We start from the raw sequence: 14,899 nt of genomic DNA on the forward strand, positions 1-14,899 counted from the left end.
ACTGTGACCGATGCCACTGTAGGGCCCTGATCAATACAAGATGGCGTCCACGCTGTCTGCTCATAAGATGGCGGACCCCACGAGGTCGGGCAAGATGGCGTCCAAGATGGCCGCTCCCACGGCGCACGCGCGGCGGTGGCGGGTTTTCCGGCGGTTGGTTTTCCGGCGGGGTTCCCTCTGCACACCTTCCCGAAGTGCCCCTTCTTACCGCACTTAAAGCAAGTGGTGCCTTTCGCCGGGCACAGGTTTCTGGTGTGTTTTGGCTGCCCGCAGAAGTAGCAGTTGGGTCCCTGGCGCGTCGCGGCTGTCGTAGGGCTTCTGGGGGGAGAGCGGGGCCCCGCCGGTGTCGGGCTGCCGGGCGGGGAAGATGCCTTCCAAGATGGCGGCGCCCTCGGTGCACACGTGGCGGCGTGGACGGCACGGGCTGAAGAGTAGGCGTCCGAGTTTCTCTGGGCCACATCCAGGGATCGCGCGGTGTCCGCAGCCTGTTTCAGGTCCAACCCCGTTTTTTCCAGCAGTCTTTGCCGGATGTAAGTGGAGCTGAGGCCTGTGATAAAGGCATCGCGAACAAGCTCATCAGTGTACACTGCGGCTTTTACATCTCGGCACTTGCAGTCTTTGCCAAGCATTTTCAGGGTGCTTAGGAACTCCTCCACCGATTCCCCAGGTCGCTGTGCGCGAGTAGCGAGCAGATGCCTAGCATACACCTCATTCGTAGGCTGCTGGTAATGCACCTTTAAGATGTCGCAGGCGGCCAGGTACATATCGGCGTCTTGGATGAGGGGGTAAGCCCGGTGGCTTACCCAATTCCGCAGAATTCCGAGTCTCACCCTCGCAGCGTCCGTAGCGTCTTTGACGGCTGCGGAATTGTCCAGGAAGAATTCCATACACTCAAACCAGTGTCCGAAGCGTGCTGATGCGTCCAGAGCATGTTGATCCAAATCCAAACGTTCAGGTTTCAGGAGTTGATCCATAGTGTTGAAAAATAAGTTAATAAAATTGATGTGCCTCAATAATTCCGAGACCCGATGTTAGCGAAACAAAACAAGGCTTTTATTAACTTAGAAAGTAACACGTAAGAGAGAGAGGTATCTTCCTTCTGGAGACTGAGGCCAGACTGAGCTAGCTTACAAAAGGGGCCAGGTATGGGCGGAGCCCTACACACAGCACATTCCAGCACATTCCAATAAACAATACAATGAGGACTGGGGGAAGGGAAATGACACTGAAACCGACCACAGTCACAGGCAGTGATGAATGGAATATTTCATCACGCCTGTAACAGAGGAAAATCACAATTGTGGCACAGTTCACTCCTGTAAGAGGTTTTTATGGGCGTTGATGTACACTGCCGGGGTATAACGAAGTATGCCTTTGTGATCTCAATCAGATATTCATGTATTTAGTAGGTGCCTCTCCATTCTCTCCGAAGGCAGACTGAGCAAACACTTGGTGGGATGAGGTCTGATACAAACCGAGAAGCTGCTTTATTTCAGCACAAGAACAACTGTTATGGTTGGACTCGATGAATTCAATCAGCACAACTTATTTTTGTGTAATAATACAAAATATAGAACATGCCATACTTCCCCACATAAGTAGATCCTCTTACCTGACAAAATGAATTCAAACTGTCCTCTAGTGTTTACAACCCCTCTGCAAAATCCCTTGACGCTTTCCCTTTTAAAAATCTGACTGACTGTGTCCCTGTCTCTGTATTCACAGCCAAAAAAGGAAGGCTTACCAGACACTTCCTAACGATATTAATCAGACAAGTTAATGAATTGCTCATTGTTTACACTCTTTGCTGCTAACAGAGAATATGCCACATCTGGAACCTATATGTTGTTAGACAAGTACAATACTCACTTCCCTGAAACAGGAGCCAATCTTTTCCAGAAAAAATGATCACAGGCAAGTGACAACTATCTGGTAAAAGGCAAAAATTGATTGAAAGACTTGCATTCTCTTTAATTCTGGAATGGGTTCAAGAAGAAGTTCTGTTCTATCATCTAAGGCTGCCAGTTCTATGAAATCTACCCTTTCCATACTATGGAGCGGACTCCAAACAAAAAACAAACTGTTGTTGGGATACCGCGGCAAACGTGGGAGTCGAGACCAGAGCTAGTAAAACACAACTGCTTTTATTCTACCTCATGGCAAAGAGGAACTGGAAAAGCCCGCGCATCCACTTAAATACTCCCCAGACAGGAAGTGCTCCCGGCAGCCTGTCCCTGCGGGAAACAAGTTGCTGGAGGAAAGGGTCCCCGGCTGGGGGCATCTGCTTAAACTGTCCGTGCCGCCGTGAGCGGATTATGTCCAGTGGTGGCGTGTCGCCACAGAGCTCCCCCGAGAATCCGCTTAGGAGGAGTGGACGAGTCGTGACGGTGGTCTGATGGTTCTGCCGCAGCGGCTCTGAGTGGTCACCGGTCTAGTTGGTGGGGCCGGGCGGTTCGCCGCCGACTGTGCTGGCTTGCTGGCGGGACGGCCTCTAGTTGGAGGCCGGGCCACGGGGACCTGTTCCCCTGGTTCTGTGTGTGCTGGTTTGAGCCGGTCGATGGAGACTGTGTCGACCCTGTCGCCAAGTCGCAGCTTGAAGACCTTGTCCCCGGTTTGTAGAACCTCGTACGGTCCGTCGTACGGGGGTCGCAGGGGCCCGCGGTGCGCGTCGTGTCGCACGAAGACGAAGCGCGCCTGCTGTAAATTTGGCGGGACGTGAGGTGCGAGTTCGCCGTGTCGGTTGACCGGAAGTGGGGCGAACTGCTGAGCGGAAGAGAAAGAGTTGAGCCGCTGCTGTTCGGCCAACCAAGGCGTGGTAGCCCCCGGAAGGAATTCGCCTGGGACGCGCAGCGGTGTCGGGCTGCCGGGCGGGGAAGATGCCTTCCAAGATGGCGGCGCCCTCGGTGCACACGTGGCGGCGTGGACGGCGCGGGCTGAAGAGTAGGCGTCCGAGTTTCTCTGGGCCACATCCAGGGATCGCGCGGTGTCCGCAGCCTGTTTCAGGTCCAACCCCGTTTTTTCCAGCAGTCTTTGCCGGATGTAAGTGGAGCTGAGGCCTGTGATAAAGGCATCGCGAACAAGCTCATCATTGTACACTGCGGCTTTTACATCTCGGCACTTGCAGTCTTTGCCAAGCATTTTCAGGGTGCTTAGGAACTCCTCCACCGATTCCCCAGGTCGCTGTGCGCGAGTAGCGAGCAGATGCCTAGCATACACCTCATTCGTAGGCTGCTGGTAATGCACCTTTAAGATGTTGCAGGCGGCCAGGTACGTATCGGCGTCTTGGATGAGGGGGTAAGCCCGGTGGCTTACCCAATTCCGCAGAATTCCGAGTCTCATCCTCGCAGCGTCCGTAGCGTCTTTGACGGCTGCGGAATTGTCCAGGAAGAATTCCATACACTCAAACCAGTGTCCGAAGCGTGCTGATGCGTCCAGAGCATGTTGATCCAAATCCAAACGTTCAGGTTTCAGGAGTTGATCCATAGTGTTGAAAAATAAGTTAATAAAATTGATGTGCCTCAATAATTCCGAGACCCGATGTTAGCGAAACAAAACAAGGCTTTTATTAACTTAGAAAGTAACACGTAAGAGAGAGAGGTATCTTCCTTCTGGAGACTGAGGCCAGACTGAGCTAGCTTACAAAAGGGGCCAGGTATGGGCGGAGCCCTACACACAGCACATTCCAGCACATTCCAATAAACAATACAATGAGGACTGGGGGAAGGGAAATGACACTGAAACCGACCACAGTCACAGGCAGTGATGAATGGAATATTTCATCACGCCTGTAACAGAGGAAAATCACAATTGTGGCACAGTTCACTCCTGTAAGAGGTTTTTATGGGCGTTGATGTACACTGCCGGGGTATAACGAAGTATGCCTTTGTGATCTCAATCAGATATTCATGTATTTAGTAGGTGCCTCTCCATTCTCTCCGAAGGCAGACTGAGCAAACACTTGGTGGGATGAGGTCTGATACAAACCGAGAAGCTGCTTTATTTCAGCACAAGAACAACTGTTATGGTTGGACTCGATGAATTCAATCAGCACAACTTATTTTTGTGTAATAATACAAAATATAGAACATGCCATACTTCCCCACATAAGTAGATCCTCTTACCTGACAAAATGAATTCAAACTGTCCTCTAGTGTTTACAACCCCTCTGCAAAATCCCTTGACGCTTTCCCTTTTAAAAATCTGACTGACTGTGTCCCTGTCTCTGTATTCACAGCCAAAAAAGGAAGGCTTACCAGACACTTCCTAACGATATTAATCAGACAAGTTAATGAATTGCTCATTGTTTACACTCTTTGCTGCTAACAGAGAATATGCCACATCTGGAACCTATATGTTGTTAGACAAGTATAATACTCACTTCCCTGAAACAGGAGCCAATCTTTTCCAGAAAAAATGATCACAGGCAAGTGATAACTATCTGGTAAAAGGCAAAAATTGATTGAAAGACTTGCATTCTCTTTAATTCTGGAATGGGTTCAAGAAGAAGTTCTGTTCTATCATCTAAGGCTGCCAGTTCTATGAAATCTGCCCTTTCCATACTATGGAGCGGACTCCAAACAAAAAACAAACTGTTGTTGGGATACCGCGGCAAACGTGGGAGTCGAGACCAGAGCTAGTAAAACACAACTGCTTTTATTCTACCTCATGGCAAAGAGGAACTGGAAAAGCCCGCGCATCCACTTAAATACTCCCCAGACAGGAAGTGCTCCCGGCAGCCTGTCCCTGCGGGAAACAAGTTGCTGGAGGAAAGGGTCCCCGGCTGGGGGCGTCTGCTTAAACTGTCCGTGCCGCCGTGAGCGGATTATGTCCAGTGGTGGCGTGTCGCCACAGAGCTCCCCCGAGAATCCGCTTAGGAGGAGTGGACGAGTCATGACGGTGGTCTGATGGTTCTGCCGCAGCGGCTCTGAGTGGTCGCCGGTCTAGTTGGTGGGGCCGGGCGGTTCGCCGCCGACTGTGCTGGCTTGCTGGCGGGACGGCCTCTAGTTGGAGGCTGGGCCACGGGGACCTGTTCCCCTGGTTCTGTGTGTGCTGGTTTGAGCCGGTCGATGGAGACTGTGTCGACCCTGTCGCCAAGTCGCAGCTTGAAGACCTTGTCCCCGGTTTGTAGAACCTCGTACGGTCCGTCGTACGGGGGTCGCAGGGGCCCGCGGTGCACGTCGTGTCGCACGAAGACGAAGCGCGCCTGCTGTAAATTTGGCGGGACGTGAGGTGCGAGTTCACCGTGTCGGTTGACCGGAAGTGGGGCGAACTGCTGAGCGGAAGAGAAAGAGTTGAGCCGCTGCTGTTCGGCCAACCAAGGCGTGGTAGCCTCCGGAAGGAATTCGCCTGGGACGCGCAGCGGTTGTCCGTAGACTAACTCCGCTGCCGAGGACTGGAGGTCTTCCTTGACCGCGGTGCGTAGGCCTAGTAGCACCCACGGTAGGCGGTCAGTCCAGGTACTGTCCTGCAGGCTGGCGCGGAGTGAGGCCTTGAGTGACCTGTGGAAGCGTTCACAAAGCCCGTTGGCCTGCGGGTGGTACGCCGTGGTTCGGTGGAGCATCACCCCGAGGTTGCGTGCTGTGGCCGTCCAGAGTTCGGAGGTGAACTGGGCGCCTCTGTCGGAGGTTATGTCGGCCGGTACGCCGAACCTCGCAACCCAGGTGTTAACGAACGCCCTGGCGATGTCGGCTGTGGTGGTGGAGGTCAGCGGCACTGCCTCAGGCCAGCGTGTGTAGCGGTCGACCATCGTGAGGAGATAAGTTTGGCCTTGCGATGGCGGCAGAGGACCGACGATGTCGACGTGTACGTGGTCGAAGCGGCGGCTGGGTACCTCGAAGTCTCCCAGGGGTGCTTTTGTGTGCAGCTGTACCTTAGCCCATTGGCAGGCGAGGCAGGAGGTGGCCCAAGTCCGAACATCTCTGCTGAGGCCGCGCCAGACGAAGCGCTGGGAGAGGAGTTTGACGGATGCGCGGGAACCCGGGTGGGAGAGCCCGTGGAGCGCGTCGAAGATGCGGCGGCGCCAGGTTGCAGGGATGACCGGCCTGGGTTGGCCGAGTGAGATGTCGCAAGTGACTGCCGTGGCTTCAGGCCCGTGCGCGACCTTGGCTAGGCGTAGCTGCCGAGAGGAGGTCTGGGTCCGTGAGCTGGGCCGCTGCTCGTTGTGCGTAGTCGACCGCGAGGTGATTCGCGCAGATGGCGGGACGGGAAAGGCAGTCGGCGACAACGTTCTCTCTACCGGAGACGTGCTGGATGTCCGTAGTAAACTCGGACACGGCCGCGAGCTGGCGTTGCTGCCTAGCGGACCAGGGTTCGGTGTGCTTGGCCATCGCGTATGTGAGCGGCTTGTGGTCCACGTACGCGGTGAAGGGGTGGCCTTCCAGGAGGAACCTGAAATGGCGGACCGACAGGTGGAGCGCGAGAAGCTCGCGGTCGAAAGTGGAGTATTTGACTTCCGGGGGGCGCAGTTGGCGGCTGTAGAAAGCAAGTGGCTGCCACGCGCCATTGACCCACTGCTCGAATACGGCGCCGACCGCGTGGTCGGAGGCGTCGGTGGTGAGCGCGACCCGGGCATCGGCCCTCGGGTGCGCGAGCAGGGTGGCGTCGGCGAGCGCGTTTTTGGTGGCGTCGAAGGCGGCTGACGTGTCAGTGGTCCAGGCTACGTCCATCTTGCCGGATTTACCTCGGAGGGAGTCATATAGGGGCTTCATGAGGGCTGCAGCTCTGGGGATGAACCTGTTGTAGAAGTTCACCATCCCGAGGAACTCCTGGAGGCCCTTGATGGTTGTGGGGCGGGGGAATTGCTGGACAGCCTGCACCTTGTTGGGCAGGGGGACGGCCCCAGCAGGGGTGATGTGGTGACCGAGAAAATTGATCTCGGTTAGGCCGAATTGGCACTTCGCCGGGCTGAGGATGAGCCCGTGTTGGGCTAGGCGCCCGAACAGGGTGCGAAGGTGTTCGAGGTGTTCCTGTTTGGAGGAGCTGGCCACGAGAATGTCGTCTAGATAGACGAATAGGAAGTTCAGGTCCCGGAGGACTGAGTCCATAAGGCGCTGGAAAGCCTGGGCTGCATTCTTGAGGCCGAAGGGCATCCTCAGGAACTCGAACAGGCCGAATGGGGTGATGACGGCCGTTTTGGGGATGTCCGCGGGGTGTACGGGGACTTGGTGGTAACCGCGCACCAAGTCGACCTTGGAAAAAACGGTTCATCCGGCCAGTCGGGCCGAGAAGTCCTGGATGTGTGGCACCGGGTATCGGTCGGGAGTGGTGGCGTCGTTGAGGCGGCGGTAGTCCCCGCAAGGGCGCCAGCCTCCGCCGGGCTTGGGGGCGATGTGGAGGGGTGAGGCCCAAGGGCTGCTGGAGCGGCGGATGATGCCGAGTTGTTCCATGGTGGTGAACTCGGCCCGCGCGATTTCCAGCTTGGCCGGGTTGAGTCTGCGGGCGTGGGCAGAAACTGGGGGGCCGGTGGTGGGGATATAGTGCTCCACACCGTGTTTGGCGGCTTTGGCTGAAAAGGTCGGGTTAGTGAGGGCGGGAAACTCGGCTAGGAGTGCCGAGTAGTCGTCCGTGGCTCTGGCGAGGCAGTAGGTCATCAGGCCGGCCGAACGGGCCGGGGTGAATGCGCCGGGGATGGGGGCCATAGTGTTGACGTCGACGAGGTGGTGCCTCGGAATGTCGACGAGGAGGCCGTGGGCGCGTAGGAAGTCGGCGCCGATGAGTGGGCAGAGGACCTTGGCTGTGAGGAACTCCCAGCGGTAGCGGCGGCCCGCGAGGTCGAGCGTGACCATGCGGGTGCCATATGTGCGGATGTCAGAGCCATTGGCTGCGGCCAGCGTGATACCCCGTGTGCCGCGTTGGATTTCGAGGGCGGAGGCGGGGGTGATGCTGTGCTGGGCCCCTGTGTCGCACAGAAATCGGCGGTTGGTTCTGTCGTCGGTGACGTACAGTAGAGGCCCCTTTTGCCCCGCGGCCATCGCGGGGGCCGGTGCGGGGGGGGGGTTTGAAAGTACACGGTGGCGTGCAGCGTTGGGCCCTAGTGCCAAAACGGGTGTAGTAGTAGCAGTGACCCGGAGTGGTAGGGCGGTCAGGCCTAGTGGGCCGGGAAGACCGCGTGGTCGTTGCCGTGAGGTCGGGCGCTACGTCGCGAGCGGACTGTGCAGAGAGCAGCCGGTCGGCCTTTTCGGCTATGTCATTCAGGTCCGTGGAGCCAGACTCCACAATGAGTGGGCGGATGCTGGCGGGGAGCTGCCGAATGAAAAGCGTGCGAAAGAGGGCGCCGGTGTTTTTGTCGTCCGAGAGGGACAGCATCTGGGAAAGCAGATCCGAGGGTGAAGCGTCACCAAGGCCGGGGAGGTCAAGGAGTTGGCAGTTGCGCTGGTAAGAGGACGTTTGAAATTTTTTAAGGAGCGCAGCCTTCAGATGTTCGTACTTGCCTTCCGGTGGTGGATCCTGCAGCGCTGCCCAAACCTTGGGGACTGTGGCGTAGGTGAGAGAGGAGACGAGGTAGTCGTACTTTGTGGCGTCGACTGTAATGTGTTTCAGCCGGAATCTGGACTCATCTTGAACAAACCAGGCTTCGGCCAGGTTCTCCCAAAAGTCCGGTAGTTTAACCGTGGCTGCGTTTGTATCCGCCATGCTAGCTTAGGATTCGTCCTGAGCGTCGGGATCACCAGTGTTGGGATACCGCGGCAAACGTGGGAGTCGAGACCAGAGCTAGTAAAACACAACTGCTTTTATTCTACCTCATGGCAAAGAGGAACTGGAAAAGCCCGCACATCCACTTAAATACTCCCCAGACAGGAAGTGCTCCCGGCAGCCTGTCCCTGCAGGAAACAAGTTGCTGGAGGAAAGGGCCCCTGGCTGGGGGCGTCTGCTTAAACTGTCCGTGCCGCCGTGAGCGGATTATGTCCAGTGGTGGCGTGTCGCCACACTGTACACTTTTGAAATTCATGGATCAAGGTGTATCTGGCTGCTGGATCTCTCTAATGATTGGGTAAATTCTGTATAGGCCAATGATGGGGGGGGTCACATCATTGGCCTGTTTTGGCAGGCACAAGTCCTTAGCTTGATGGCTGCTAGAAAATATGATAGCCTTTGCCTCCAGTGCTTGCATTTACATTTGCTGCCATGGATACTGCTCTACCTGGAGCTGCCAGCAAAAGCCATTTCTTTAATGGGTCCAGGAATTTAGGAAAGCAGCAGCACCTCTTAAAGTGCTGCCACAGTTGGAACTGTAATACAGGTTGACTATCCCTTATCCGAAAACCTTGGGACCAGTTGTGTTTCGGTTTTTGGAAATTTTCGGATTTCAGAAGGTATTATTTCAGACTGGGAAACTCTGAACATTAAATTAATTTGGTAATTAGTATTTGTATTTAATATAAATTTTTAAAGTTCAGGCTACCTCTTGCGACTGTTCCGTGTCTCATTCCCCTTCCTGCTTCTCTGTGCTGCCGCTCACAGTCTGTTTACAGCTCCCCCTGCTCCGTGTCTCATTCCCCTTCCTACTTCTCTGAATTCCTTGACTTAGCGGGGGTCTGGGGCTCGACTGCCGCCGCCAGTTGTGGGAAAGCCAGATATCGGCTGACTCCTATGCTAAGCTGGCCCGCAAATCAGGTCGGTGGTGGGGGGGGGAGAAAAGATTATATCGGACGGGCCGCTGCAGCTATCGGACGGGCCACTGTATTGTTGGGTTCACTCTCCCGGTACCTCCTTCACACTGCCCGGCTCGGCCTGCAATCTCCTACCCAGGAGGGAACTCTGTGACCTTCTGCCCTGCTCACAGGGAAAGGCAGAGCTCCCTCAGTCACACTTAACATCGAGAGCGAAGGCCGGCGTGTCGACAATCTGCAGGAATTCTTGTTCTGGGCCCCGGAGGACCACTCCTGTCATGTTTTGCGCCACTCGGGTCATGTCGTGCGCACAACTTACGCTGAACGAAAAAACTTTCGGTTTTCAGAGGTTTTCGGTTTTTGGAAGTTCGGATAAAGGATAGTCTACCTGTACTGTAAAAGGGGCATAAGAGACACCCCGATTTCCCCAAAGAGGAAAGAAATTTAATTTTTGACAAGTAGAACTTCAAAATCACCTGCAATTTATGTAAAAATGTTAAGCTCTTATTTTGATTTGTCTACATATTTTCTTCATGGCCCATAATTTTGTGAAATGTTGTAAAGCAAAACCAGAAATTGCATGTATTCCTGATGAGGACAGGTTATTTGTTGCATCAAGTGTTCAGTTTTTCCTCAGAAACAGCAATTTCAATGCTTCAGCCTTTTAGTGCAAAATTTGGACACTAGGGCTGTAAATCATGCTGTACAAATTAATGGGATTTGTTGTGATTATGACATTGTGGCAAGAGAAGCAATGGTGTCCTTGGCTGCAGTCTTACGCTTTGACTCCTTTGGGAGCAACACACACCACCAACTCTGGGCAAAGGATTATCTTGGTGGGTCGATTGGGCTTATACTCGCTGGAGTTTAGAAGAATGAGAGGGGATCTCATTGAAACTTATAAAATTCTAACAGGACTGGACAGACTAGATGCAGGAAGGATGTCCCCGATGGTGGGGGAGTCCAGAACCAGGGGTCACAGTCTAAGGATAAGGGGGAGGCCATTTAGGACAGGGATGAGGAGGAATTTCTTCACCCAGAGAGTGGTGAACCTGTGGAATTCTCTACCACAAAAGGCAGTTGAGGCCAATTCATTAAATATATTCAAGAAGGAGTTAGATATATTTCTTAAGGCTAAAGGGATCAAGGGATATGGGGAGAAGGCAGGGACAGGGTACTGAGTTTGGATGATCAGCCATGATCTCATTAAATGGCGGAACAGGCTCGAGGGGCCGAATGGCCGACTCCTGCTCCTATCTTCTATGTTTCTATCAGCAAACTATAGAAGCAGAAAATTAAATAAGTACAGGGTAGAGTTCTCCTTCAACTGTTGTGCCGCTCAGAACGAAAACATCAGTTGAGGAAAGTGCTAGTCTGGGTTGTGTTGCCCCTTGTTGTCAAATAACCGACTGAAACTCACTGCCTAGGCTTGCATTATACCCTCTTGTGGCTTGGCCTGGCGGGTGTTGCACGGAGCAGTCCCGTGCAATATGGTTATAAGTCGGTTCACGGATTCCCAGGCCGCCTGCCTTTTCTGCGGCCTGGAGGAGTCCGTGTTCCACGTATATATAGAATGTGAGAGGTTGCAGCCCCTCTTCCATTATTTCAAGGAGCTGCTCTTCGATTTTTGGCTGCACTTCAGTCCCACGCTCCTGATCTTTGGTCACCCAGTGCGGAGAGGAGCGGGCAGATCAGAGGACCTCCTCATTGGACTGCTCTCTGGGCCTGGCCAAAGTTCCCATTAACTGCTCCAGGCAGCGGGCGGTCGAGGGGGGTCATTCGGTCCGACTGCCTGCCTCTCTTCCGCGGCTATGTTCGCACCCGGGTGGCCCTGGAGATGGAGCACGTGGTGTCCGCTGGCACGCTCAAAGCCTTCCGTGACCGGTTTACGCCGCGGAGACTGGAGTGCATCCCCGGCAATGGAAATTTAAATTTAATTTGTTAAGTTTTATTTTAATTATTTTAGTTACAGTCTATTTGTTGATGTACCCATCTGAAGAGTACTTGAGTACTGGCATTGGCCGCATGAAACTGTACAGCAGCATTATTTAGCGCCTTCAGAAGAGCGGGGGAGAATATTAGAAGAAAACAACAACAACAAAATTGGCTGCTACTATATTGAAACATCAGCATCAAAATATCACAGTTTTATCCATACAAATAAGTGCATTTCTTTAGAGATAAACAGAAAAGAGTGAAACCTTTTCTTTCTAGACTATATTCATAGAGTAAACCATAAAATGAGTAAGATGCAGTTCAATGGAAATGTTAAAAAAGGCGGTAGAGAGAAAACAGAGAATTATAGACCGGTAAGCCTGACATCGGTAGTGGGGAAAATGCTAGAGTCCATTATAAAAGATGTAATAGCAGAGCACTTGGAAAACAGTGACAGGATCGGACAAAGTCAACATGGATTTACAAAAGGTAAATCGTGCTTGACTAATCTACTGGAATTTTTTGAGGATGTACCTGGTAGAATAGATAAGGGAGAACCAGTGGATGTAGTGTATTTGGACTTTCAGAAGGCTTTCAGTAAGGTCCTGCATAAGAGATTAGCATGTAAAGTTAAAGCACATGGGATTGGGGGTAAGGTATTGACTTGGATAGAGAACTGGTTGGCAGACAGGAAGCAAAGAGTTGGAATAAACGGGTCTTTTTCCGAGTGGCAGGCAGTGACTAGTGGGGTACCGCAGGGATCGGTGCTAGGACCCCAGCTATTCACGGTATATATTAATGATCTAGACGAGGGAATTAGATGTGATATCTCCAAGTTTGCAGATGACACAAAGCTGGGTGGGCGTGTGTGCTGTGAGGAGGATGCCGAGAAACTCCAGGATGATTTGGACAGGTTGGGTGATTGGGCAGATGCATGGCAGATGCAGTATAATGTGGATAAATGCGAGGTTATCCACTTTGGTGGCAAAAACAGGAAGGCAGATTATTATCTGAATGGTAATAGATTGGGAGAAGGGGAAGTGCAACGAGACCTGGGTGTCCTTGTGCAGCAGTCGCTGAAGGTAAGCATGCAGGTGCAGCAGGCGGTTAAGAAGGCAAAAGGTATGTTGGCCTTCATAGCGAGAGGATTCGAGTACAGCAGCAAGGATGTCTTGCTGCAGTTGTACAGGGCCTTGGTGAGACCACACCTTGAGTATTGTGTGCAGTTTTGGTCGCCTTATCTGAAGAAGGATGTTCTTGCCATGGAGGGAGTGCAGCGAAGATTCACCAGACTGATACCTGGGATGGCAGGAATGACGTATGAGGAGAGATTGGGTCGATTGGGCTTATATTCGCTGGAGTTTAGAAGAATGAGAGGGGAACTTATAAAATTCTAACAGGACTAGACAGACTAGATGCAGGAAGGGTGTTCCCGATGGTGGGGGAGTCCAGAACCAGGGGTCACAGCCTTAGGATAAGGGGTAAGCCATTTAGGACAGAGATGAGGAGGAATTTTTTCACCCAGTGGTGAACCTGTGGAATTCTCTACCACAAAAGGCAGTTGAGGCCAATTCATTAAATATATTCAAGAAGGAGTTAGATATATTTCTTAAGGCTAAAGGGATCAAGGGATATGGGGAGAAAGCAGGGACAGGGTGCTGAATTTGGATGATCAGCCATGATCTCATTAAATGGTGGAGCAGGCTCGAGGGGCCGATTGGCCTACTCCTGCTCCTATCTTCTATGTTTCTATGTTTCAGATGATACATATTCTGACGAGTGAATGCTTACCAACTTGCCAGTTCCAATTAATGTTTGCAATTGCATTATGCTCCAGAATGCCTCTACAACAGAAAAAAAAATGAAAGGCTTGATTTTGAAAAGTAATACCAAGGGTACAAAACCATTCATAGCACTATTTTTTCACAAGACAGATCTTTCTTTCTCTCTCTTTCTTTTTCTCTTCCCCCCACCCCCACTTTCTTTATCTCTGTTTATCTATATCTCTTCCCTATTGATTTTCTACCATGTGTGGTAATAGTAACTTATATACCACATACTATATATTCCTGAAATATAATACCAAAAATAAACCTTGGTCCTACTGTCTTAGTGGTAATGCCATATAACTCCATGTCTGACGTCAATCTCGTCTTGGTTACTCAATTACCTACATCATTCAGAATAATCCTCATCTTCTTAACAGCACCATTAAAATACTCAAAACTCAGTCAGCAGCATGAACCTTAACCACCTCCATTACCAGCTAAATTATATTTCTTATAGAATGTAAAGTTAAGAGATTTGCTGTTCTGGTTTATGCTATTATAAAATTCATCCTTTTCCTCATTGCTCAATTAATGCCTGCTATTTCACTGGCAGTTACCTCTCAACACACGTGAATTACACTGCATATTGAAGTGTTGTAATAATAGTTATATATTTGTATTTATTTTTCAGGCTAACTTACAACTTACATTTTTAAACCACTCCTAATGGGTGGTTCTTGAACAGTACTGTTTTATGTTACTACTAAACCTGGTGTAATTGGATTAAATTAATTCAGGTTCTGATGAGACACCATAGGCAGTTTGCTTGATTGTGATTCATGACCTGGTGTACATTACAAGATTCCATAGCTCTCCTCAGGAAATCGGCTTTCTCTTAGATGCCTAATATTAAATGGTAAACAGAGGTTGCACACTACTGAATAGCAGAATACTCAGTTTATTGCATGCTTGAGGAAGGCATTCTGCAACTAAATCAAAATGCATTTTTTGATTAATGTCATTTCTTGTTCCCATTTTGTCTGCTGATTGTAAAATAAGTGTTGACATTTACCCACTAATCTATCATGGGAGCTGTTTTCTATAGTTTAATATGGAAAGCATTGATTTGAAAGAAGCTAAACTTAAGCTAAAATTGTGCTTATGAACACTGCTTTCTGTTGTACAGAGAACATTAAAACAACACAGTTATATTGGACGCAATTTAGAAAAACGTTGCCATTCCTTACAGTTGTATACCGCTAAAGATGGTTGCAAATAAGCCAAGCATTCCCAGGAACTCCTCTCTGCTGAAGTTTTTCACAACGAATTCTTCAGACACATTAGAAACTCCATAAAATATAGCACCCCCCAGGACCAGCAGGTCTCCCAGCAACATATTGTTACCTATTAAAAAAAAGACACCAAATCCACTTAAGAAAAAAAATCAAACCTTTAATAACATTACTTTTCAGAATAATTCAGAACTGTATTTTGAGAATATGTAGCCACTTTCTTACGTTCTTATTTGAGCAAAGAAAAAGATTAAAAGCATTTTTAGTGAATATATGGAACAAACTTCCACAGAAA

General features: G+C 50.9%; 1 protein-coding gene across 2 annotated transcripts in view; it reads right to left on the reverse strand.

The window, feature by feature from the left end:
• The window catches only part of LOC147111821 (queuine/queuosine transporter SLC35F2-like), a 91,410-nt gene that overhangs the window by 42,716 nt on the left and 33,795 nt on the right, over positions 1-14,899 (reverse strand). The window contains exons 5-6 of one of the 2 annotated variants that reach the window (XM_085999089.1): positions 14,560-14,716; positions 13,335-13,387 (exon numbers count right to left, since the gene is read on the reverse strand). The exons of the other annotated variant lie outside the window; for it this stretch is intronic. Of the exons in view, the coding sequence (XP_085855215.1) occupies positions 13,335-13,387; positions 14,560-14,716 (210 nt within the window). The remainder of the gene's footprint in view (positions 1-13,334; positions 13,388-14,559; positions 14,717-14,899) is intronic. 2 annotated transcript variants of the gene reach the window in all.

This window comes from Somniosus microcephalus, chromosome 10 (genome assembly GCF_052327205.1).
Source record: "Somniosus microcephalus isolate GS21.2 chromosome 10, FLI_Smic_1.0, whole genome shotgun sequence".
Taxonomy (NCBI): domain Eukaryota; kingdom Metazoa; phylum Chordata; class Chondrichthyes; order Squaliformes; family Somniosidae; genus Somniosus; species Somniosus microcephalus.